At 41.0% G+C, this 27,371-nt stretch overlaps 2 protein-coding genes across 3 annotated transcripts in view; both read right to left on the bottom strand.

Annotated features, from left to right (window-relative positions):
- Window positions 1-188: 188 nt before the first annotated feature.
- ccdc40 (coiled-coil domain 40 molecular ruler complex subunit) lies at window positions 189-10,698 on the bottom strand (the record flags this gene model as incomplete). Its single annotated transcript, XM_083980226.1, has 16 exons — window positions 189-440; window positions 893-1,051; window positions 1,123-1,311; window positions 2,312-2,432; window positions 3,112-3,203; window positions 3,294-3,463; window positions 3,787-4,000; window positions 4,133-4,378; window positions 4,926-5,108; window positions 5,247-5,490; window positions 6,827-6,948; window positions 7,945-8,067; window positions 8,185-8,342; window positions 9,557-9,776; window positions 10,204-10,287; window positions 10,594-10,698. 16 exons carry the CDS (start codon window positions 10,696-10,698, stop codon window positions 189-191), a joined length of 2,682 nt encoding a protein of 893 aa, XP_083836352.1.
- A 2,062-nt stretch (window positions 10,699-12,760) lies between these two features.
- LOC310993711 (testis-expressed protein 2-like) overlaps window positions 12,761-27,371 on the bottom strand; it is a 35,406-nt gene continuing 20,795 nt past the window's right edge. For both annotated transcript variants that reach the window (XM_083982152.1, XM_083982153.1), the window contains exons 5-13: window positions 26,931-27,261; window positions 26,044-26,282; window positions 25,644-25,811; window positions 24,878-24,977; window positions 19,753-19,879; window positions 18,275-18,388; window positions 17,388-17,597; window positions 16,861-16,981; window positions 12,761-14,824 (exon numbers count right to left, since the gene is read on the bottom strand). In XM_083982152.1, the coding sequence (XP_083838278.1) occupies window positions 14,675-14,824; window positions 16,861-16,981; window positions 17,388-17,597; window positions 18,275-18,388; window positions 19,753-19,879; window positions 24,878-24,977; window positions 25,644-25,811; window positions 26,044-26,282; window positions 26,931-27,261 (1,560 nt within the window). In that variant the 3' untranslated portion in view covers window positions 12,761-14,674. The remainder of the gene's footprint in view (window positions 14,825-16,860; window positions 16,982-17,387; window positions 17,598-18,274; window positions 18,389-19,752; window positions 19,880-24,877; window positions 24,978-25,643; window positions 25,812-26,043; window positions 26,283-26,930; window positions 27,262-27,371) is intronic.

Genomic DNA, 27,371 nt, shown 5'->3' with positions numbered 1-27,371 from the left:
ATTTTATTATATTGTTTCACAATTACTTTTTCATTCAAAGCATAACACGGAGCAAACACTAAAATAAATCACTTCATCATACAGTATATCTCCAATCTGTCTTCCTTATCTTAACCTCGTTTTTACTCACTTTCCATCCTCTGCATTTCTTCTTCAGTACTCACTGCCATGCCTGTATTCTCTCACTATCAGTATGCCTGCTGATCCAGGGTCTGTGTGTGTGCTGCTATTGCTAACGTCAGCTTACGGAGTGCCCCCTGGTGCTGGGGAAACTCTTGGCACACGCGGTGCAGGATGGTGTTGGTGGAGTGCACCCGGTCCATCTGGCTCTGCAGAGCGGCTCCTACTGACTCGCTGGTGGACAGGGCTTGGTAGCTGCCCTCATGCACCGCCTGCAGCTTCTTGGTCCGGTTCTGCAGAGCCACCAGGTGGTTCAGGTTCTAAGGGCAGGAAAAATAAATAATCATTATAGATGTCTTTATGCCTTCACACAAACTCACAACTGATCACAGACTGTTGAAAATAATCTAGGTGTGGTTTCCATGAATCAAAACTGGGATGCCCCAGACAATACATGTCTCCATGGCCCAGAAACCTCTTTTTATAAACACTGTCACCACTCCTTTATCTGAACTAAGATTATTAATCAAATACTGACAGATGACATAGGGTTCCAGTAAGGAACTGACACTTTATTGACACATACCACCTAATGAAACAATGGAGCTGGTCCTGTATTAGATTTCAAGATAGTGAAGAGTCACTAACATGTACAAACCAGTATAATAGACAAATACAAACTGGCAAAACAACACTTTAAGCACAGTTACAGTGCCGTCACATGGTAGCATGTATCTGTGTGTTGTAAAACGGAACGTTATGTGCTTCGTACCCTGTCTTTGGTATCCTGGAGGTTCATGAAGTCCGGGTCGAGGGTGTAGCTGGCACCACACAGATCTATCAGCCTCTGCTTCTGCTGTGCAAGCCGGTCATTCAGGCTCTCCTGGCTCTCCTGCAGCTCTTTGATCACACTCTGCCACTCTGCCACGCGCTGAAGACACAGAAGTTCAGTCGGTGCATTTCAGGGATTTACGCGCACATGAATGAATTTATGTCTCTCACCTTGTATGTGTCCTGGATGCTGCGCTGCAGGCCCTGTATGAAGCGGTTGAGCTCGCCCTTGGTACTTTGCTGGCGGGAGCTGCTGATCATGGCCTCCCTGCGGAGAACAATGGTCTCCCTCCTCGCCACTGTTGCTTCACTCTCCCTCAGCAGCATTTCCTGCTGCTTCATCAGCTGGTTCAGTTGCACCTGCAAAGTATCACATATTAAATGAGGGGATACAAACATGACCGAATGCACACAGAACATCAAATAAACTGAGCATGTGAGATCAATAATAACTCCTTATCGATCCCACTTTCTAACTTTATACTTTTCGTATAAACAGATGTCAGTGGAAACTGCAATCAGAAATATGTATGTATGAAACATGTGCTGATTTATGGGCTCAAACTGTACTGTATACTGGTAATTACACTGATAACATATAGACCAATGATTCTCAAAACCCTGGTGTAGTTGGCCATGAGGATAACGTGTTCTTCAGCTAAATGATGGCTAATAACTAACTTTGTTCTTCACATTGCCTCTTTGTCTGCTGCAAGGCCAAAGTGCAGCTCCAGGCTAAAGGGCAGTTTCTTCCCAAAGGCTGTGAGGCTTATGAACTCAGTGCCTTCATTCTGTCCTCTGCTGCTTGGTTTAACTATGTGTCATCTTAATTGTTATAACTATAATAATTGTTGTTACAGTATATTGTTGTTGTTATTATCAATATTATTATTATAGGGTCCATTCTTTCTCTATTACCGTGTGTATGTTATTTATTGTTCGTCTGATGTTGTCTGTGTGCTTTTTTAAAAACTTTTTACCATCCAGAGTTGCACCCCCACTTTCACTGTACATCCTTGTTCAATGACAATAAAGGCTATTCTATTCTATTAGAAAAATACGTATTTCATGATGAATGACAATAACTGTGTAACTTTTCATGTTGTCTATTAACAAAAATCAATTATTTCATTCAAACGTATGTGTTTCATTAAATAGTAATTACAGTTGATGCTGATAAGTACCATTTGTGCGGAATATTAGGAAAATGAAAGATGATTTTGCACCGGTGGTGAAATGTCAGGATGTATTGTCCTTTTACAAAGTGTTCTTAAAATTGAAATCACAGACAAGGGGGATATTGAAGACAGTCTTCACAAAGTGACTTAACTCCTAACCTAACTGTGTGCACTGTGTTTACCTCCATACGGTGGATCTCAGCCTTCATCATCCTGACGTCTCCTTGGCCCAACTCAGAGTCCACAGCTGAACGTGTCTCTTTCACAAGCTGGGTCTTCTTCTCCCACAGCATGATCTGCCGCCTGCAGAACACACACACGCATGCACATCCAGCCGAGAATGCATGTAAAAAGAAAAAGCATAGAGGATGTGAGGTATGATTTATGGTTTCAATGCAGTTATCCACGATGCGGCTATCTGCTGCATCAATATACAGCATCCAAGTCCTTTGTTAGGTACTCCACAGACAAAGCCAGGATAACATTATCTCATATGCTGTGATCTAACTGTAGCACAATCATCTTTTTTGTTTGCATAAACCAAAAGTTGTACATTTTGTTGCTGAATATTTTATAATTACAGGTGCATCTGATAGAGTAGCTACGGAACCAGACTAAGAGATCATTTAAAGGCTTAAGAAACCTTTGCAGGTGTTTGGAGTTCATTAACTGATCAGAGTGTGACATCACTAGGTTGCACTAGTAAACTTTTTCACTTGTTTGATTCACTGAATTTTGGGTTTCCATTAAATATAAGCCATAATCATTACAATTAAAAGAAATAAAGACATGAAATATTTCGGTCAGTGTCTAATGAATCTACATAATATATGAGTTTCACTATTTGAATTGCACCATTGAAATAAATGAACTTTTCCTAATTTATTGAGATGCACCTGTTGATAATGTATCCAGCTCAATGGAATATAGATGAATAAATATCGACTAAGACTGAAGAAGCAGAGAATTATATTTGACTGACTCAGCTTCCACCAGACTATTGATGAGTCTCTCTTTTTCCTCCTGGGTCCTCTCATGTTTCATCTGCATCTCAATTGATTCCCGCTCCGCTTCCTAAACACATTTAACAAATTTGACAACATGACTATTAAAACTGCAGAATATCAGAAAAATGAAAGATCATTTTGGCGAGCGTGCCGTTACCTTCAGCCTTCGAACGAAATCCGTCTCTGTCAGTGCATTCTCCTGCTCCAGTGCCTGGCTGAGCTGTCCGTTCTTGCTGACCAGGGTGTTGAGCTTCACCAGGTCCCTCCTCAAGATCTTCACATTCTTTTCCATCTCTGTGTCCTCCTGATGCTCTGCTTCAATCTGACCTGAGGTGGTTGGAATCAGTGTCGGAGATGTTCAAGTGTGAGTGCAGATCATACATGAAGTTCACAGATTGACTAAAGCAAGACAACATTACTTGAATTGCCTTCAAAGCTTTCCTTTTTTCTTTTTTGTTCTTGTTTTTTTCTCTTTTCTTTTTTTTCCCTTTTATTCTGTGTCCTTGTCTTGTTTTGTATGATTGTTAGTTGTTTGGGGTTTTGTTGTTTGTATGTTCAATAATGATTTGTATGGATTGGTCATTTTTAAACCAAATCGAATGAAATAAAAAAAATGAAAAAAGTTGATCACAAAAGAGAACATTACGCACTCTCCAAACGTATTCTCTTCTGCTGCATGCCGGTGTGCTCTGTCTGCAGCTTCAGCATGTTCTTGCTGTCGGCCTCTATCTCCTGGGTCAGTCCTATGAGAATCCCCTGCCGTCTCATCCACAGCTGCTGGTCACTCTTGATATTTGATGACATCTCCCCAATCTGAGCCATTAATGCTTCTATCTTGATCTGCAGAGGGCTCAGGTCTTCAGTCTAGCAGCAATCACAAAGGCAGGATGTTAGTTTTATTATATATCTGGTGGTAAAGACTGTTTCTAATGCACTTACTGAGCTATTATAAAAAATGTATACACACAAACAAAGGACAACTAGGGACCATCTCACCCCAGTGTTGGCTGTGATTTGACAGATCCTCCTGTTGTAGCTTGTGATGGTCGACTGTTTCTGCCCGATGACTACAACCAAGGAAGAAGCCTTCGCCTCATTCTGTGTGATTAACTTGTTGTACTTTGCAATCTTCTCCTCCAGGGCCTCCTCTGTGGCGGTCAGGCTGTCCAGATGTTGACCGACCTCGCTGCTCTCCAGTCCCACTGCCACCATATTGTTCTCCAGATGCCACAACTGACAGATCTAACGGGAACGAAGAGACAATGAGTGAGACAAAAATGTATCTTGGTGTATTTTTTTCCTGAGCAATCTTTGCACGAGTTATGTTGTTTCTTTAATGTTCTAAACTCTTTGCATTGCTGCATCTGGTTTCTTTATACTGCTCTCTGGGCTCGGACATAATAAAGGGCCACTCCCGTGACTTTTACAGAGGAAGTTGAGGTCTGAATGGTCTTGGTTTGGACTTAAACAGAAAGATGGAGTTGCAACTATGTAGGATACAGCTTTTTGTAGTTGGAAATAAAAGTCAGGGTATATAATTTTCTACCGCTTCAACTTTGAACCTTTTCAACCCTTAAAACTACCCCTTAAATCGGAGGGAGGTCGGAGGCAGACTTCGAACGAATATGAAATTACCCTTGATACTTAACAATACCATCTTAATGAGTAAGTCGTCTTATTTTTTCAACACAAACAGTTCTATTGGGCTAACGTAAAACGCAGTATAGTAAATAGTACAATAATAATAATAACATGATTACTGAGGGCTGTCTCTAAATCTCCTCTTTACCTTTTCCTTCTTGAGTGCTGTCATTCTGCTGATGAGCTGTTGGGAATACTTGGCAGCTTTGTTGTGTGTGAGCTTCTTCTGCATGACAGTCATGATCTTGTCCTCCAACTCCAGACGCGTGGCGCTCTCTTTCTCCAACTGCTTCCTCTGATCATTCACTTCAGCCTGGTGGATGTTGTTTTCCTAGAAGAAGCAGGAAAGGAAGGTGAAGACAATTGAGAACGATGTGCGAAACAATCACGGAAAAGAGAGAGGGTGGGGGGGTGGGCGCAGTTTAACAAACAGAAACTGGTTCCCTGTGTTATATTATTATTATATTACCTTTGTGAGCCTGGCGAGGGTGGACTCTGTCTCCTTCAGCGTGCGGAGGCAGGTGCTGTAGTGGGCCTGCAGTGCTTCTTGCTGGTTCTTCTTCTGACTGATCAGCTTTTTGGAGGTGGCTATATCCATCTGGGACCAGTTCAGCTGCATAATCAGTGTCTCATTTTGTTCCTGCTCTTCAGTGTTTGATTTTTTGTAGCCTTCAATTTCTCTGTCCAGTAAGATCCCATGATGCTCAACCTCACTGAGTAGAACACAGGCGGTAGAGAGGAATGCGTGGTTAGAAGGATTTGACATATGTCTGTCCTTTTACAGCACTTTTCTAGCCTAGACCACTGACATCGCTTCACACTACAAGCCACAAACACATTAATATGTATACAGTGTTTTCTCCTACACAAAGAGTGCTTATACCATGCACACACTTATACAGCAATCAGAGACAGTCTGGGGTTCAGGTAACGGCTGCTGTCCGGTACAGAGCGTTCTGTTTGAACAAGGCTGAGGGACAGTTTCATCCCTCTCGCCTGATCTCATGTATTAATGCTTGTAAAACCTCAGCCCTGTAATGCACATGTTAAGTAATTGACATCCTTTTTTTCAGGACAACCTTGGCTTTCATAATATCCATTCAGTAGTGGTTTCATATGGATGTAAAAAAAAAGCTATATGATCAGAAAAAGAAAGGAAAATAAAAAAGGGAAAATAAATTTCACATGCATAAAAAAATTATTATAAACTTATTTTTAGACACCATATATTCTTTGAGGTCCTGTGGATTAGGGGGAAAAGAATGAGGTCTCTAACTATGATAGAAAATATATTATTTACATCGTTTACAAAAAAGCCCCACTCGCCTGAACAAACGTTCTCCTTCCATATGAGGCCTACTGTTTGTCTTGGTCTTAGTTCGCATAAAATGTGTAAATGGTCTACGCATTATTTATTGCATTTACGGCTGATTTTCCTATAATCGCGATCATACAAGGCAACAGAGCAACCATCTTGTGACACATCGTGCGACACATCGGCGCACGGGTCTCCTGTAGGAATTTGGCCAATCCTGTTATGTGGCAGGAGTCTCATATTGGACATTGATGTTTGAGGCAGGACTACTCCACTTCTAGGTGAGCTAAGGACACACCAGTGGACTCTTTGTAAAGGCTGAAGTGTCTGCTTTCAATTAAAAAAAGAATTACGTCGTTATCATTCAGCGTTCCAGAGATAGATGCAAAAAAGTAAAACAATATCCCTGCCATTGTATATGATGGCACCGACCTCAGAATAATGTGAATATCATCTGCACAATATGAAAATACTTGCTTATGTCTGCTGTGATTTTTTTTTTTACTTATTAAGAAGAAAACATTTGTTGTGCTTCTCTACAATGACAATAAAGGAATTCTAGTTTTTGTTCCCTTTTCATTTAAATATCAGCTCATTATTATGTTTGCTACAAATATGGAGTTGTATTTTCATTCATCTGCATATTAAAACAAATAGCAATGAACGTGTTAAATTCACCAGCTCATTATAAAGTTTATCAGTAGCGTTTCAATCTTCAGCCCTCCTCATCTCACCGTATGGCCTCCTGTGTTGCATTGAAGGCCTCGTCTCCTCTCCTCATGCCGGCCAGTTGAACGTTCCACTGCTGTAGCAGCTGTTTACGTGACATCACCAGAGTCTCTATCTTCAGCTCAGCCTGCACACAGACAAAAACATGAGCAGAAGTGTACTCTATCTGGACCAGTGTTGTGTCAATCAGAATCAGAAATTACTCTATTGATTCCCCGAAGGAAATTCTTTTGTTGCAAAGATGGAAAGATAGATTAATATTTCTAACATAATAAAATAATTCACATATGAAATTTACATTTAATACTTCACCAACACTCAAGCTGTCAGTATTATAGTGAATGGGGACAATAACATACTCTGCCTTTTTTTTTTTTATTTAGCAATATGAGGCAAAGAGGTTCCCATCCATTAATCAAGCCAACAATGCACAATAATAACATAATGTCTGTTCTTAGTTAGTGTAAAATATACTTTTTATGCCAAGTATTGATTGCACTGATAAACAATTGTCAAAGTTTGAGAGTACAGTGATTTATATTCCCCAATGAATTACATGATGTAATGTAACTCCACAGAGGATCTATACTTTGTTGGACTTAGATGCATTAGGTAGCTCGAAACATAACTCCTGTTGATTGTAATGGCTGCCCTTTTCTTACTGGATGTATATATGGTACAGTATAATACTGCTCTCTGACACTGCAACAGCTTGATTTAATAATCAGTGTTTAGGTTTTCATTCAATATTTGAAAAATGGTCTTTGGCATATAGAAAGAGTATATTTTACATCAACTAAGAACAGACAGTATGTCATTATTGTGACGGTGCATTGTTGGCTCTGTAGTGACAGCTAGTGTGTGTGTGGGTCTGTGTTGTGTGTGTGCTACATCTCTGTGTGTATATGTGGGGGTGACAGGATCATGTTTTCTTGGTTTTCTTTGTTGTTCTTAGCCTTTGTGAGGCTCTTTGTGTTCCTTCATGTATGAAAAGTGTTATATAAAAAGGTTGATTTGATTTGTTTTGATTTAGAGCGACTGTACCAAAAAAGGTTTTTTTTGCTTAATGACTAAAAGCACTTCTAAATGATGTATCTACTGTCAGCAGTCATTATGTAGTTACCTCAGAGCCGGCCTCTTTGGCTGCCTGTGTCTCCTCTGCCTGAGCACTAGTCTGGGCCTCATACATGGCTATCTGCTCCGTCAGCCTCTCCATGTCCTTTGTAAGACGCTCCACATACAAATCCTGATGGCACAAGACAATTTTCAATCAGTAAATGAATCCATGCCAAATACAGTCAACATTTTGAAAGAATGAAAGAGCTAATATTGTCTCTGATGTGCCTGTGGTCATCCTGTCCACCTGCTTTAACTTCTGCTCCTTGGCTTGGTCCTTCTCAGTTCCTGCTTTGCGTTTCGCATTCTTCATGGCTTTGACATTAGAATGCAGATCTTCGCTGACTCCTTGTGTGAAGACGAGGTGCAGCATCAGGTTTTCAATCTCCGCCTGTAGCTGAGACACTGTGGATAAGACGCAGGGGAGTCAACATTGACACAACGCCTCCCATCTGTATTTTTGAAACAGGGACAGGCGCTAATTCTGTTTTACTGTCGCTCAAACAGTACTGTTTGTCCAATCAATGCAACTTTAAGCTGCTTTTACAATAAAGCCTGGTGAGCAGTGACAGTATCAAATTTATCTAAACTAATTCATTTATATTTTTGATTTACATAAATCAAAAAGTTTGATTTACATTACACCCCATGTGTTTATATCCACATCACCTTTAAGAGAATTAAGTATAAGCAGAGCAAGGTTAGTAACAGGTCATTCAAACTCCATTAATTCAGAACCAATTAAGAACAAATTTGCTCCATCCTATTTTAAACTTAAAGGTCCAGTGTGTAATAATTGGCGAGGTTAATTGGTAAAATCTGAATATACTAGCCATGAATATATTTGTACAAGTGTATTATCACTATAAAATAAAACTGGTTTGGTTTTCATAGCCTTATAATTATTCTTTTATACATATCGCAAGGGTCTTGCTTTAGAGAGTGTCGCCATCTTGCGCTGCCATGTTTGTACAGCAGCCCGAACAGAAATTCCAGCCAACCAGAGAGCACGTTTCAAGAGTTCGCATACATAAATAAACCAACGATGAAGAAGGCGGAAGGAAAGAAGAAGGAGGAGGAAACAGCAGACATATGGTAAAATGGTTTAGATCTTCACCTCATCGCTCCATGCTCCTGAAATACTCCCAGTTGTCAACAAGTTTTTTTGTCCTCGGAGGCCACCGTCACTTCACCGACAGGAGGGGTGAGTGCGAGCGAGCGAGTGCTGAAATCTAGAATCTGAACGCTGGATGTCAAGGTTCCCCCCCCATTTTACACACTGGACCTTTAATATTGCATTCCTTCTTTATGGTATCTATACTTCTTCTTTGTCAGACCCTGGATATTCATGCACAGACAAATGCATGTTGTTGACAAATTCATGGTTGAGAGGCACACAAGACTGTATTTTTAGTTAATAAGATAATAATTATAATTTTTAAGTTTTAAAAAAGTATAGGCCAAGCCCAACCTAACTATGTCATATTTTGCCTGCATTTCCAAATTGAAGACTCATTGTGGATTTGATCAATAATCTGAGATTTGTTGATACGTGGTGCATGGTGCAACGCAGTGAACATGAATACAATCCTGATGAGTAAATGACAAAGCACTCTCACCGTTGGCTTTGGCTTTGCTACACTGGCTGTTGGTGCCCGAATATTGGCACTTTGTAGCCTCCAGTTGCTCCTGCGCCTCCTGATGTTTGGCTTCGGCCTCCGCTTTGGTCTGATGATGGTCCCCCAGCTTGCGATGGAGTTTTCCCAGCTTCTCCTGGAGGGCATAGAGCTCTGAACCTATTGTGTACATGAGGGTGGCATCTTCCCTCTCGAATGACAGCTACAGCAGTGAGAGAGAGAGGGAGAGGGAGAGGGAGAGCCCAGACAGGCATCAGTGAACATGTTGTCCTTACAGCCTCAGGTAGTCTCTGTTGAACTTTTTGCCTTTGTCTTGGATACACTGCTTGTCAATGGTAATTTGTTGAGTGATTTAATCAAATTTTTTATTTTTTTTTTTATTGTGGGTGTTACAATATATATTATTGTATGAAAGAAAAAAATCCAAACAAAATGTCTGTATAGGTCTACAGCGCCATCTTGTGGACATCCTGGAACCCTATAGATGGGACATTTTACTTGTTTGTGCATGTGTTCTACATACTGTTTGCTTGTGTAACTGTGTTTATCAGATCTACTGTAGTGTAATAGCTAAGACAGCAAAAAGCAGTGCTGTAAAAGTAAGTATTGGTGGTTGAAAAGTAGACCACCTTTTCCTTCAGCTCCAGGTCGATCCTCTCCAGCTGCTTGCTCAGCTGGCGGGTCAGAGCTGCTTGTTGCCTTCTGACCAGGGGCTGCAACAGGACCAAATGCAGCATGAGTGATATAACAGCGGCAATGCAAGATACTGTATCAGGTATAGTGTCTCTAAACTCAGGCAACTTTATCTAATGCGCTGCATCAACATAGCTTTTGGAAGACTGTGCTGATACTTGAGCATACTGTATTATGAGCTAACTTTGAAGCCTTACCAATGCATTGAATACAAAATATACTAGGAAAACAGATGCAACATTAATAACCACTGTTCTCTTTTAAGGAACTGTAACACAAAATATTCATTTCAGAAATCCATAAATATTAAATGAGAAGCTACAGACGTGTTCGGGATCGAGAACAATGAACTCCTCCTCTTCCTCATCCTCTGGCAGTGGCTCCACATCCTCCATTTCTTTTGAGGTGTGAAAGTTTGAGAGGAGAGACATCAGTGGCATGTGACAAACATTTTGTTGATAGATTAAAGTCATCAACAAACTGCTTCATAAATCAATTTACAACCAAGTATAAACATACAAACAACTATCCCCAATTATTTACAATCCCTAATATCCCCCCACTATTAATAAAAATGAATTGTGGTCCAGTATCACACCCAGAAATATCGAACTGAACTGTGCTGTGCCATACTGTGCTGCTTTGTACTAAACTGTAAATCCCCAGCAGGGTTAGTGTGTGACTGACCTGAATTTGTGGCCACAAAGAAGTCATCTGCAACACTAAAATCAGGGGGAAGCTGAGGCGCCAAGTCATCAGGCTCTGGTCCCATTGGATCCTGTAAGACACACTGAGATGTAACTAACAAACAGGGTGTACAAAGCTCTGTGACACTGATGATGATTTGTTTAGACATTTTGTTTGTTACACTATGCATCCCTACATTTCAGACAATAACTGCCAATCGCTATCCCACTGGACTGAACTAGTATGCAGGAGTTTGATAGGCTTGATAGGTTAGACCAGGGGGGTCAAACATGCAGCCCATGGGCCAAAACCAGCCCAGCCGAGGGTCCAATCCGACCCTCACGATGAATTTGCCAAGTGTGAAAATTTTAAATTGTACATATTTTTATAAAGAAATTTCAGGTTGTTCATAATATGTTTTGTAAAAAGACAGTCCATTAACTGTAAACATCTCAATAATGTACTAAAACATGGGGAAAGTCTTTTTATTTATAAGTTATCATGCTATTACTTCACTGGTCTGGCCCACTTCAGATCAAATTGCGCTGTTTGTGGCCCCTGAACTAAAATAGTTAACCCTGGGTTAGACTATATGCTGTAAATGTAACTGTATCACAGAGCCTGTACATGGAAGAAAAACACATGTATCCCCATGTGTTCATAAGGAACTGATTAGGAAATAAAACACATGAAATTAGCAATAAGTTCAAATGACATACTTCAGGTGGGACAGTTGCTCCCCAGTCATCTGCTGTTACATCGGGCTCCTCCTGCTGCTTGGTGTTTTCATCAGTGTGACCGGGGCTTCCTCCTCCTCCCACTGCTCCCTCACTGCTCTCACCTTCAGTGCGCTGCATTGGACCTCTGAGGACAAACAAGGGGTCAGACAGTATTATTTTAGTTTTCTACAGTTTTAGAGTGGAAAAGGGAAACAAAGCAGCAGCCTGCAAAATAATGGGAAACCCACTAAAAAGCACTGAAAGCCAAAGATAAACGTACTTTTTTCGTCTGAGCCAGTTACCTCTCCACAAAAACACACAGACCCGTCGACGTCCAGCACTAACGGCTACGTTTTCCCCACGGCCGCTAGCTTAAAGGTAACCTGTTAACCATGAGTGGCCTGAGTCTACTAGGAGGTCAGAAACATCTGAGGAAAACTCACCGTCATAACACTGGATAACTCACCTTTTCAACCGAACAGATAAAAGAAATGTAGCAAGTATCTCTGACACCGTTATTTCCCACCAACCTCTGTAAACCAACGCACTGGCGTTGCTAGGCAACCGTAAACTTCCGCTGAAGGGGGACGGCGCAGTGCCATGATCCGTGTGCAGAGCATGGATGTATTATATTAGGTGCAGAGTCCTTCACCATCATTATTACAGGACCATTCACGCTTACTCCACGGTTGATCTTTGTTTGTAAATTAAATTTTTACATTCAAACACATTGCTATAAACTACTCGACTCTATATTAACGTGATAGTTATCAATAGGCCTACAAGATGATGCAATAGTGACGGAAGCCATTGTTATTCTATTGAATAGCCTTTACATTATTAATATTTTAAGTGCATATGATTTTAAATTTGTAAAATCTCTGAATGGGAGACTTTTACTTTTCCAAACTGAATGATTCCACCACTGTCAATATGGATAAAAAAATATATTAGTGTGATAGGATTATTAACAAATGGCATCTGCTTTGCTAGAAAAGCTTTATTTCAACCTGGAGAAATAATAGCAAGCAGGATATGTCAGCATTTAAGGATACACAATTTGAGGAGATATCAGAAAGGCTTTCATCGACAGACATTTATTTTGCTCTATAAATAAGGCAGATACACATAATCACTGAATTTGGCCTTAAAATTACACATACATTTTAAAAAGTCATTAATAATTCACAGATACAAATCATAACATAATCTTCATATTTCCTCAAAAATCTTATTTCATTCAGTTTATTCCAAAGACGTAGACAAAAAAACAAAAAAAGCTAAACAAAACAAAAAAACACCATAGCCCACCCCATGACCCCATGTAGTCATTCAAAACACATTCTTAACAAAATCAAGGCGCAATGGAAAACACAATCATGCCAAAATGAAATAATGGTAAAAATGTATGTTATGGTGCTATGAGCAAAAAACAAAAGAAAACTAGGCAAGAATTCCTGTAAACATGTTAGTGTAAAGATTGTAAATATTGCCTCACAATGCTATATCAATACAGGATGTGTACCTCTGAGCAGAGAGAGATCTGGCACTACAGGCCTGATTGAGGAGCTTTGGTCAAGATTAGAAAGATAGCTAAAAAAAAAAAAGTATTCTCAGAAAGGGATTTTGTTAATGAGACTATATTCTTGGCAATAGATGTTCGACTACATGGTTTGTACCTTATCTTTTTTCCTACATGGCATGCCTTTCTTCATACACTACAGTGGGTATTTTTTTAAGCACTGTCACATGTTGAAATTGGCCATTTAGAGCCACTTATAACATCATCATCAACATTACCACCATTTAAGTGTAAATAATGAACTGTAAAACTGACCACCTTGTGCTCCAACACAACGACTGAATGACACCTCTGGAAAATGATATGCAAATTGAGATAGTGTTTATCATGTGGAAAAAAATAGGAACTTCACTTGCATTTGTGCAATAACTTGCATACCCCAGTCAAAACATGACTAGGAAAAAAAAATTCATACATCAACAAAATAAACCAAAACAATCCATACATACTGTACATTCAATAGACGTGTTAGAGGCCTCGTACTTCTCAGACATACACTTCAATATAATATCTGTACAAAATCATACTAAAGCCTGTGTAGTGTTCCTATCATTGCACTTATTGTGTTTGTGTACTTGTCATTAGTATGGAATTTACATAGTGACTGACATTTCTTCTATGCAATGCATGCCAGCTCTTGAGCACTATTTCCATATAGACATGGGGTAATCGCATCATTGGCATGGAGAGGGGGGGGGTTTGGCAAGTGAATGGGGGTGTTCAGGGTATGGTCACAGCACAAATAAATACTGTTAGTTAACACCTGATCAAAAACCGCTCGCGTAAAAGCCACTTTAAGGGTTAATGTTTTATGGTAACATCATCAAGTATCTGAGCTTTTTTTCCCAATACGCTTATTTAACCTGCCTGCATTTCTGTCCTAACAACATGAAACTGCAAACTCTCCTTCAACACTGATCATTCACTATGAAACACCTAGGATTTCACATGTCATACTGAAAAACGCCACTTGCTGTACTTCTCTTATAAAAGCGGGTCAGCCTTAGCAGAGACTTGTCATCTGCAGGCTGTAAGGTATCTGGTGAATGCTCCAACATCAATGTTCACAGGATAGGACAATATATACTGTATATCCCATATCTTAACTTAAACCACTTCCAATTCTGAGCCCAATATGACTCTCTTCACATTTGAGTCCCTATTCAATAGGTCTTGGCTTTTATATATAAATCCTTCATAAAGAAATCATCCTTTCCGCTGGCACCATCAATACTACTGAACAGAGCAGCAAGCAACAGTCTTGTCTTTACTGTTTGGTTGGTCAACTCTACCTTAGTCCTGTAGAATTCTCCAAAGTGAGAAAGTTGTGTTTGTGTTACAGTAGTGTACGACCTATTAACTTTGGCTCCAGTTCCAATTTAGAGGCTTTGCAAGCTCATAGAAAACTGTAAACATTCTTCATGGTTGACTGAAGCTGTCCTTCTCTGGCTGGGGAGCTTCTGGGTCCACTGGGGGGACGACTAATGATCCTCCAGCTGTGCGTGGGTCCATGGCAGAATGCATGATCGTGAGCCACACATCGTCCATGTTTGGCATTACAAGGATTTTCTGACAGGGGAGAAAGGGGATAAGGAGGCAGTGAGTGGTCAATATAGTCATCATTTTTGACTCATGCAAACTCCATTTCAAGTATGTCACAATCTGGCTCATGACTGGATGAAGGAGGGAAGACTACACATGACTTTGTAACTAAAAATTTGTTTATTAAAATTAACTAAATGAAAACCAATCCAAAGATGAAGAAAGTAGTAAACACTATAATATAAAGGCATGGCATGGCAAGGGAATTTTATTTGTATAGCCCGTTTTTACAAACAGTTTGTCTCAAAGGGCTTTACACAGCATCATAACAACATCCTTTGCCCTTAGACCCTCACATCGAAAGGAGGAAAAACAATACAATGGGCATGTGTGTGCCATTGTAAACAGGAAGGAGATTGGCCATTTTGCAGTTGGTCAGTTGCAGAAAATATAAGGAATGAAGATCTAAAGATCAGCAATGGTACAGTAGTTGTGACATCATAAATCAAAGGTTTTTACAACACAGAAGCACAGAGTGAACGCAGTGTCCACGTCATTAATTCCTAAAGTCTCTGGTGTAGGGGCTCAAGCACTCCACAGGACCCAAGGTGTGGACATAAAAGCTACATTGCATTAGTGTTGATGTAGCCTAGAACAGTGGTTCCCAACCTCTGGTCCGGTACCAGGCCGCAGAGAGAGAATGAAAAGATATAAAATTGTTAGCTTTTTTTAATTTTTAAATTTTACACTTCCGGTTGTTTTATTTTGGAAATTTTGCCACTTCCATTTGTGCATCTTCCCAGCGCTGCACAATTGACAGGCAGGCATTGACAAGCGTAAAAGATTACAAAAAACACACGTCGCCGGGAAAAACCCAATAATGGGACGACAGAAGACCCGACGACTGCCAACAAAAATGTTTAAAGGGATAGTAGCATTTTTTTAAAGTGGGGTTGTATGATCTACAAATAGCCCCTAAGTACTTTAATTGCAGTAGAAGACACTCTGCACTCCTCCCGTTAGCAATGCCAGCCCATAGCCCTGCCCAGAGATTTACAACATACAGTGTTGTGAACAGACAGAAACGGCCTATTTTCGCGGCCTAAAAGAGGTTTTATGTGAAAAAAATACACAGTTCCATTGTTCACTATAATATAATTTTTTCCAGCCCTTCAAAGTGCAGGAAAAACAAAGTTTTTAATTGGACCTAACCAACTCACGTATCCCTCCGGCCCAGGGTTAGCGCCCGCCAATCAGCAGTTGGTTAGGTCCAAATAAAAACTGCGTTTTTCCTGCACTTTGAGGACAATGGAACTGTGTATTTTTTTTCAGGTAAAAACCTCTTTTAGGCCGCGAAAATAGGCTGTTTCTTTGGGTCTGTTCACAACACTGTACTGTATGTTGTAAATCTCTGGGCAGGGCTATGGGCTGGCGTTGCTAACGGGAGGAGTGCAGAGTGTCTTCTACTGCAATTAAAGTACTTAGGGGCTATTTGTAGATCATACAACCCCACTTTAAAAAAAAATGCTACTATCCCTTTAAATTACGGGTTCATTACAACAGGTGATTCACATGCTCCAAGCTCCACATGCATAATAAATGTGGGGACCGGCTGTCTGCCGCTTCATCACTTCACAGAAAATTTTAAATCTCCCTAGGTTCTGGATTAAAGCAGAATATCCTGAGATAGCCACAAAAGAACTGAAAACCTGCTTCCATTACAAACACATGATCTTTGTGAAGCAGAGTTTTCTGCAGCGACGGCAACAAAATGAGATTACAGAGAAGACTGGACCATCACCCCCAGATGACTGATTATATATTATTATTATATTATGGTGAGTTGTAATAAAGAACGTAGACTAATAATTGAATTAAAAACGTAACGGAAAATCATGTGACCGTCTACAATCATTTTTCATATTATATGTGTAATGTAAACAGGAGAACGCAAGTACCCCCCCAATTGTGGGCCGCGGTAAAATTGTCCCCTGGTGAACGGTCCGTGGTGACAAAAATGTTGGGAACCCCTGGCCTAGAACTAGAAAAATGTTGTTCAGTACCTGGAATTCCTGGTCCAGTTTTTTCTCTATCCAGTCTGTGACGTGAGCCAGAGTAACTTCTCTTTCTCCCAGTTTGGGACGAGCCTTCAGTTCCAGGTGAGGCGGTGTCCTAAAACCATACCTGCAACACAAGATAATCCACTGTGTTAGCAAATGAACAAATGGTGCACATACTGTACAGTACACTTGAGTATATCGATAGACCAGCAGATGGCAGTGATGTTCTGTACAAAGATGTATGAAATGTGAGTGAGTGAACCCTGATATGAATTATCCACCATGTACAGTAGAAATAAAACTTCATCTTTTAACTAATAAACTGTTGACATGCGATAGGAAATTAGCTCATTAAGGGTGATCTGAAGACCTTTGTTATCAACAGATAGGCCTGTGTCTTCCAGTCTGTGGGAAAGTTTCATCTCTAAGGAAGATGTGATTATTTGTCACTCTGACAAACACAGAAATGCACTATGCACAGCATTCCACACACGACACAGGAGACCAACAACAACACTTTGGTCACGCACCATATCCTGTCAGTGGGTGGAGGGGGGATGTTGACAGCCAGCGTTCCTTGGAGTTCCTGCAGCTCTACAGTGAGCAGCAGCGGTGTGTTGGACACCTCTTCCATCTTCTTCTTGATGAACTCCGTCTCTGTGGCCTTCTGGAAGTATTTGGACTTGGTAATCTTATCCACGAAGCGCATGATTTTGCTCGGCTTGTGGCCTCCAACAAAACTGTGTGGTAACAGTAGAGTTTGGTTATACAAATGTATTATACATTGACACACTCTATAACAACCTGTTCACTCTACATTATCCTGTTTGTTACACAGCTCACTAGTGAAATCAATTATTTGAGACTACATTTTTATCAAAATGCAATCTTATTGATGAAACAAACCCACAGCACTTGAACAAGCCTAAATCTGTACCCATGGCAACAGCTGATCAGCGGTGGGTCGATGAAAACATTATGTATATTTTACATTAACCTGGACGTTGCCATTGATACTGAAATTAAATGGAGGAATGGGACTTCTCCTTTGTTGTTAAAAGTAACATCTGTGTTTTTCTCATGCTGTGGCCCCGGATTGGACAAAACTGAACAAAATGTTTATAATTAGAAGTCATCGAAATGACCATACACCGCTTCATGAGAGTGATCTGCTACTGTTGCCTGAACTGGAGGACAGGAAATTCTCCGGGGACACCATTAGTCATGAATGAAGGGTTTCAATCTTTCCTCTTTTTTATTTTTTTTCTGAAGCAGTAGCCTAATGGAAAGGTAACAATGGTCAGCGCCGATCAGAGCGGGGTCCCCAACAATGGTCTACAATGGTTTGTACATAAATCAGAAAACAGCATTAAATAGGGCCGGAGGAGTGTTGGGAAACACATGAACTGGTTCTCACCCTTCTGCTCCTGCAGACTCATTAGAGATGTCTGAGGAGTCTTCCTCGTCTGATGAGCCCGCACTGGACGACTCTTCATCACTGTCGGCCAGGCAGTAAGTCCGGGGTCTGTTTCTGAAAATGTGAACAAACACAAAAGGATTTGGGATGTGCACATTTACATACCTGCTCTAGCACATGCACAAAGCTCTGCTGTGTTTTATCAAGCTTACTGATCGACTTCTACAGATCAAGACAAAAAATGAGTGGTGGGTGTTGGTTCTATGGTGAGTTGGTGTTTAAGTGCCTACAATGCTGTGAAAAAGTATTTGGCCCCGTCCTGATTTCTTTTTTTTTTTTTTGCATATATGTCAAACTTTTAATATTAGACAAAGATAACCCAAGTAAATATAAAATGATGATTTCATTTCTTAAGGGATGAGGCTATCTAAACCTCCCTGACCCTGTGTGAAAAAGGATTTACCCCGCTTTTTTAAATCATGAACTATGTATAAACCACATTTTTTGGAAAGCTGAGTTTATTTTCACTCTCCAAACCCAGGCCTGATGACAACCACAGCTGTTGAATCAAGGAATCGCCCCAACAGAACCTGTCTGACAGAGTGAAAGAAGCTAAAAGATCTCAACATGCAACACATCATGTCACATTATAAAGAAATTCAAAAACAGATGGATAGCTATTTTCCCCTAATAAATACAAACAGCATTTTCGGTCGGGTTATCTTTGTCTAATATTTAATTTGTATGATGATCTTAAATATTTAAGTGTGACAAATATGAAAAAAAAGAATCAGGAAGGGGGCACATACTTTTTACAGCATGAAAAAAAACACACACACACACACAAAAAAACAAACAACAACTGCTGCTCACGTGTCTGTCTGGCTACTCTGAACTTTCAGATGTTATTTGATATGAAACTGGATCTAAACTTGTTTCCTTATGGGCACTGACAAAATGCATACTTCTCATTTTCTAGCAACCAGTCTAACCGAGAAGAAGCTGTACTCGCACTCTATTGAGTCAATCTGCCAGATTAGTACTGACTACAGGTGATGAAGAATGGGTGAAAACACAGAAATGGAAACTAAAATAATTAGATGTAGTAATAATTAGATTAATTAGATGTAGATGGTATTATGAGATGAAATGACCACAAAACTATAAAAAAAAAAAGCAAAAAAAGACTCGCTGAAAATGAATAAGCACTCACCGGGAGCAGAAATACATCAGATTATAAGAAGTAGAATCCAGAGGGCAGAGAGGGAACAACATTGAAAAGAAAAGGGCAGTTATAAAAGAGAGAAAATATAATAAACACCACGTGAGACAGGTGAGGTACCCAACAGATAGATGACAGAGACAATTTTACCTTTTCAAGTCAAGTTAAGCAGAAATAGCAAAGAAAACAACCAGGACATATCTTAGGGCTTTACAAAAAATGTGCATGTGGTTATGATGGAGCTTTCCTGTCTTACCCATCTTTGCCAAACTCCCCCACGCGGAGGCTTTCTGCCTCCTTGCCCAGGCGGATGAGGTTCATCTTGGTCTCCAGGGTCATCAGGAAGGAGCCACTGTAGGAGACCTCCAGGTCAAACCAGAGACCTGAGGGACGCAAGAAATGTTGAACTGAGATGACAGAAGTGAAAGTCTGAAGTGTATGATTTAGGGATATGAGCTCCCTCAGCATGACAACACGTGTTGAAATCAGAAAGTACAAGTTGGATAATCTTAATTATCGCATTTTGAATCAGTCTTTTTGGACAACATAATAAAGTGACCTTCCATGAGGAATGGAGAGCCACCGCCCCCCTTGCTGCCCCCTCTCTCCATTATCCTCTCAATAATTTGTTTTCCCTCATCTCACATTCTGTCTCACAGAAATGAAGACCCTGGTTTTTATATTTTCAATCCCTCTGCTTTGGCAAGAAAGGAGGAGCGATCATAATGTCCTTTGAACAGAGGACACACAGTTGTAGAGCACACACACACATCTTCCCCCCTCTAACTCCTGTTTGATATCAGCAGGAGGGACTGGATGCTCTCCCTCTATTCCCTTCACCACTGCTCTGATATACCTGCTGTACTCTGGATGATACATACCACTCAAAAGCCTCCGTTAAAAGAAAGGCTTACAGGGGCAAACAAAAGTGCTGTGTTTTTTTCCCTATTTTTACAACACAGATCACATGTTGCTTTGTGCAAAGAGCAAAAACTACCTATAAATGTGGGTGTGGTTTGTCTGTACACCACTGGGAGGCAGTAAAGGACAAAAGCTAAAGCAGGAAAGATGAACTATGCGAGTCGGATGAGTTTAAACCGGTAAGAGATTCTTAAAAAACCAAACAAACACACATTGCACTTTGCTGCAACTGACATACGTGTCCCACAGACATGTGTGGAAAAAGGTGGAAAAGATCAAGAGATGTTGTGTGGGAAGTCAAACAACACAAACAGCACTGACATGAGGTGCTGCTGTGTTGCTTGAACACCAGCTGGCTGTGTTAAATGATGTGATAATGCAATGAGTCTAATGTGCCAGAGAGTGGGAATGAGAAAAGAGTCTGGAAGAAAAGAAAGCAGGAAAAAAAAAACTTTAGGCAAAACAAAGAACAGAAGGTTAGAAAGTCATGGAAAGCTTGAGAAAGCAGCGAGTAAAAATAGACAGTTAGGCAATCAGAGAGGCAGAGGCAGAGTGAAGACGCTGGGTCTGCTGAGCCCACTGGGCCCTGCTTCACCCTGTCTGTCCTGAGAGGCGTGGTGGATAATAGCACTGTGTCAGGCTGGGGCAGGGCACTGTGCTTTGTTAGTTTGGGGAAGAGCAGAGAAGAGCTTCAGTGCAAGCTGTGGGATCTGGACAGATATTGCTTAATTGGGGTGAAGCCAGTGTAAGTTCAAAGAAATGTCTTCATATGTGAGCACATTAAAATCAACATGGCAGTGCAGAGACTCATTAGTGTGCAAAAGCAGACATGCATGGACACAAATGTACAAGCATGCAGAGACAACACTGTGTTTCCCACAAAATGACATATCTGACTAGGGGCTGAGGGTAGTTAAAGGTCCAGTGTGTAAAATGGGGGGTAAACCTTGATATCTAGCGTTCAGATTCTAGATGGCAGCGCTTGCTTGCTCAAACTCACCCCTCCCGTCGGCAAAGTGGCGGTGGCCTCCGAGGACAAAAAAACTTGTTTACCACGACTGGGACGACTGGGAGTATTTCAGGAGCATGGAACGATGAGGTAAAGATCTAAACCATTTTACCATATGTCTGCTGTTTTCTACTGCTTCTTCTTTCCTTCCACCCTCTTCTTCGTTGGTTTATTTATGAACGCGAAACTCATGAAACTGAACTGGATTTTCCGTTCGGGCTGCCGTACAAACATGGCGGCGCAAGATGGCGACGCTCTCTAAAGCAAGACCCTTGTTATACGTATATATAAAATAATAATTATAAGGCTACGAAAACCAAACAAATTTTATTTTATCACGATTATACACTTATACTGATACATTCATGGATATATTCAGATTTTGCCAATAAACCTTGACAATTTTACACACTGGACCTTTGGTTAGTGAGCCGGGGCCCAGCACATCAAATATAGAACGTCTCTGGGAACATGCATACACCGATCAGGCCTAATATTCTGAGCACTGACAGGTGAAGTGAATAAGTAAGGGATAATGTATATTATATTATTATTATATCATTATATATTTTTATTTATTTGTATCGTTGTATATATTTGGTTTCATGAGTTGTATTGTGTCATTGATTCCTAATGCTTTGGCAACATAGTTCTTTTAACTGTCATGCCAATAAAGCGAATTTGAATTGAATTGAATTGAAATTGTATAGTTCGGAGGTTGTTATGGAGAAATAAACCCAGAGTATGGAACCCCGACGCGAAAACGGACCAACACAATATTAGACAGGTGGTCAGAATAATAAGTCTGATCGGTGGACAACGCAGCTTGAATCCAGAATGACAGGCACATCCATTGTGAATCACACCATCATCATACGATGATGGTGTGATTTGAATTATTTGACTTAGTAAAACAGAAAATCAATATGTAGGATATCTACGATCAATGTCAGTATTGCGGCAGGCTGCCACCGATAGATCAATGTATGGGAAATGCTTTGATTGTTTGTAGACACACTCTTTCTCTCTCTCTCACACACACACACACACCCTGTCTCTCTCTCTCTTACACACACGCACGCAGTTGGAGAGGCTCATCGATCCACTGTACTCTGCATGCTGGTTCCAGGAAGGAGCCGGGTGAGGCGAGGTAAAGACAGAACTTGAGATGCACGGGGGAGAGACAACCACTGGAACAGCAGTGGAGATTTCAGAAGGGGAAAACTAAACTGACCATTTCCACTGGAAGTCTTCTTACTACCACTTTACACTTAAAGGCCATTGATCGTGGGAACACGCAGCAGAAAAGAGGAATGAGGCATTCACTTACTCTGCAGAAGTATAAGCTGTGGAAAACAGAAGCATAAACAAATGGCTTCAGTTATGTTTAGCCAGATTGGCTTGAAGAATCTGCCCTGTTATCTACTGTACTCCTCCTCACTTCCAGGAAATATAAAATACTGGAACTAATTCAAAACGTATTGTGATTTCCAAATTAAACTACAATAAAAGCTGATGACCTTTCAACAAAATAGTGTCTTGTTGTGTACACTGATTGTGCCCGGTGTGGCAAATGATGTTTTGCCTTGAACTGATCTGAGAGACGCTGCTATCTCAGTTGAAGATGCATTAATTCCTGCTCTCATTACAGGGTGATATGAGGCTGCAGTGATAAAAATGAGGTAATGATTAATGGAGCAGGAGGGAGGGAGAGAGATACCGCAGCCTAAAGAGTACACAAAGAGGAAGATGATATGAGAGAGAAGGTGAGAGGAAGAAAGAACTCGGAGGAGGGCTGGAGACTGTCTGTGTGAAACAGATACAAGGATAAATCTGGTCTAATATAAAGTCAGAGGGAGGATGAGAGAAGCAACATGCTACAAAGAGAGAGAGCTCAGTGCTGATGCATGTCTGGAGGAACATGGAGGGATTCTAAAAAAAAAACTGATAAATGCTTCTTGGGTTGGCTGAAAACTTCAGAGATCACACAGCTATGACCTCACACAGCTAAGCCTCGATTTGTCTGATCCACAGAAAACTACAAGACCTGCCAAAGTGCTTATAGCCTGACTGTTGTTGCACTTCTAGTACGTTTCTGTAAACAAGCCGATTACAAATTATTTTCCAGGATCTACAGCACAGCACACAACGTCATCAATAAAGTTCATGTCAGTTTTCCAGGAAACATCAACAGTGTGCTGAACTCTGAGCAGTTATTTTAACGGCCGGTCAGACACTCTGGCAGCAGCTGCAGAGGAAGGGAAAGGTCTGTACTTTATTTAACCAGCTGAGAGAAACAAGCAGGCCTGTCTGACCTGGAGGCTACCGCTGCCTGACAGGCTGAGTGGGTGGAAGTGCAGATTGCGCCACAAAAAAAAAATCACACTTGGCCTGTATTTATGGAATGGAATAGTTGATGTTATTCTCTTTTGTCCCAACTATTATGCTTTTTTTTATCTACTTCTTCTGTTTAATTTTTAAACTTTTCTGGTTTTTATTATTACAGAAATCAGGGGGTAGAGAGAGGAGAGATGGTTTTGAACTGGGCTGCTGTAGTTAGGACTAAGCCTACTTGCTATGTGCTCTACACTGGAGCGCCACACATTAGTGTATTTTATAAGTGTATATTTTTATGCCTTTTATTTGCTGTTGGTAATTTAAATTTTCACGTTTGCAGCTGATTCTTCTGCTGCCTCTGATTTAAATTAGTACTTAGTCTGTGTAGTGTTGTGGTCTTATTTGTTAGAGCAGGAATCTGCATGCTTAGTATCTATGCCCATTTGCACTGTTAAGACAAGTTCACCCCCCACATTCTCACCTCTAAAGCAGTTCTGCGAGTCATTTGATTGTGAAATGTGGCATTACTCTTGTTTATGTGGAGCTCAGTCCTGATTACGCTGCCTGCAAGGCTTACGTGTACTGTAAAAGCATGCTCCAGTGAACGGTGGTTACCCTTTCTGAATATAACCAATGCAACTCTTCACAAGACAATCCAAATGTCAAAGAGTGGAGATTGATAGCCTGTACAGAGAGAGCCAGTGTTTGTATTTGATAGCATTCATGCACATGCACTTTAGTTAACATGCTGACTGAGGAGCCAGAGTGTAGGAATATGACACTGCATCTACTTAAAATGAGGAAACCACAAGGCAAAATGTATCCTGATAGATAACTAGCTAACAGTGTTAATGTTGGCCGTATCTAATGTGGGCATGGCCGACCGCCTGGTGACAGGAAGTTGTGTTATCAAACATGAGGCATAATGAATCAGACTGGGTGACTGAGCAAATACTGTAAACTAAACAGAGCTCTCCCTGAAAATAATGTATAGAGCTCAGTGGATCGAACAGTCAATATTACTGGCCAGACATGTGTGTCACACTGTGCATGTGTGTGTGTTTGTGCATGCGTGTTTATATAAGTATGTCACTGTTATCGATTTCTCTCTTGCCTCGGTAGTCGATGGAAGGTTTCGATGCCCCAAGGATTTTGGGAGTGGCAAAGCCCATGTCCAGTTCTGTCAGGGTCAGCTCATTCATGAAGTAAGGCAACTGGAAAAAAAAGACACAAGTGTACGACTAAGCTGACAGGCCACACATGAATAATTAAATGTGCAGAATATGATAGAACCACATTGTCAAAGCAATAACAATACACACACACATACTGTACACACTTGAGCGTGGATGACACATTCTGCACTCAAACTCTCCACTGCCTGTGTCTCTTATATAAGTACAATTGTGCTTGTCCTACCATTGTACTAAAACTATATACCAGTCTACTGTGAATAATTAACCAAAACATAGTTTATCCTGGGGGAGAGGGTCAGACAGAAACAAAATGAAGCATGAGGTTGACACAGTATATCTTGATAGGCCTTCAGTCTGGACTTGAAATGAATCAGGGATGAAGATATTTTTGCTACAGGAACCTCTGTACGTAAAATAAAACTGACTATGTGTGGTGCGGCAAAAGGGAGGATGAAGTTGATCAGTGTGTCTTGTATTGTAAGAATGGACCTGAGAGTTAACTGTAAAGAATTCATTGAAAGATTTGGGAAGCAAATGTGGAAGATGAATATATGTATAAATTAATATGCAAGATTGATTCTTTTTAGTACGAAGATAAACATGACTCCAGTTTTGTTTATTCTCTACTTTAGAATTTAAATCAATTCTAATGGGAGAGGTTGCCATGGGCCTGGATCCACTCACCCGTATCTTGCTGAGCTTCATCTGAATCTTCTTGGAGACCAGGTCGGCCCAGTAGGGCTCGCTCAGGAAGTCCCAGAAGACCCGACCAAGAGCCGCGTTCACCCAGGCAACAGTCTCCTCCTCCTCCTCGCCCTCGGGCTGCACCTGAGCTGAAGTGGGGCTCTGGAGCTAAAGACACAGGAGACTATGTCACAAAACACTGGAAGCTGAGAATATGAATAACATTTATCTGTACAAGACTAAATCTTCACAATTAAACCATACTCTAATTAAACCGTACTCTAATTGCAACAATTAAAATGACAAATGACTAGAGATGAAAAGCTTGTAATCCTAATGAGGATATTGGGTAGACAGGGTGTTAATAGCGTGAATGGAAAAAGAGTACTGTACGCGCCACCTTCTTGTCAGCTCCAGGGCTGCTCTGAGGACTCTGGAGAACAGGGCTGGCAGCTGCAGGGCTGACAGTCACCTGCTCTGGCAGTAAAGAGGCCATATAGACGCTGTAGTCCAGCAGCGGCTTGGCTCTGGCACCGCCGGCTGCTGTCGAGGAGACTGAGGAGTCCTTTGACCTGGGCTGAGATCCCAGCGCCTCGTCCAGACTGCTGCGGCTGCTGCTGCGACTGTGAGAGCTCAGAGCTGTGGGCCACAGCAAACATTAGAAAGTAGTGAGGAATTTGATGATGCACTCTGTCTTTTACTGTCCGAAATATTGAAACATAAGTTTGGAGGTGTCACTTTTTCTACTTGAGCCAATTGTTTATCCTTAGACTTTTTTTTGACAGTTTAAAGAGGAACTATGCAGGATTTGTAGCTTTTTACCTTGATTAAACATCTTTGGAGTAATTGTGATGGTTTAATTAATGGCTTAACTTGTTACAGGGAGAATGGAGGCTCTCTGCCTTCCACATGCATGTCAGTTATTGCGTGTCTTGGCTGAAAAACAACGTTTGTAAGACCGCCGCCGCTCCGGTGTCCCAGCTCTCGTCTCTGTGGCACCTCGACACAAACGCACCTCGTAACCCGTAAACTCTTGTTTATGACAGGTGAAACGACACAAATATACACGCCATAACATCGTATATGATATATAACGTTATCTACCGCTCTGTTGATTGATTTCTCGCCGGCTTTGTTGTAAACAAATGCACATTGCCAGGATGAGGGTTAGCAAAACGGCGGAAAAGCGACCGGACTTGCATAGTTCCTCTTTAAGTGTTGGCCAAAAGACACAACAATCTCTGCCCTCTGTAAGGTCTCATAAACAGAAACATCAGTTTTGCTCACCGCTCTTACTCCCAGCAACAATGGAAGTTTTCCTCAGGTCTGCCTTGAGCCTGGCAGCTGAAAGAAACCGCTGGAACCACTCCTCCTTCTCCCTCCCAGTCCTCGCAAACAGATAAAGCGTCAGGTCTCTACCGGAGGAAGATGAAACCCCTCGATCCTGCACTCCTCCGTTCGCCTCTCCTCGGTCCATCATGTGCACACCCTCGCTGGCCTCACACCTGTCACCCTCGGCCTTTGACATGAAGTCATCCTGTTTGCTGAGCTCGATGCAGATTGGGTATTTTTTGTTCCACACGCGTTTCCTTGCCAGGCCCTGAGGCGTTAGATACACCTGAGGAATGATTTGGGAGAAAGGAATTTAATAAAGTTTGGTACTTTCAATACGTTTTCCACCAAATCTCAGAACTTTTCCCCCATCCATTCAAAGAAGATGTCACTTTT

This window comes from Trachurus trachurus (genome assembly GCF_905171665.1).
Source record: "Trachurus trachurus genome assembly, chromosome: 1".
NCBI classification, from domain to species: Eukaryota; Metazoa; Chordata; class Actinopteri; order Carangiformes; family Carangidae; genus Trachurus; species Trachurus trachurus.
This window is presented reverse-complemented; position numbering and strand designations above follow the sequence as displayed.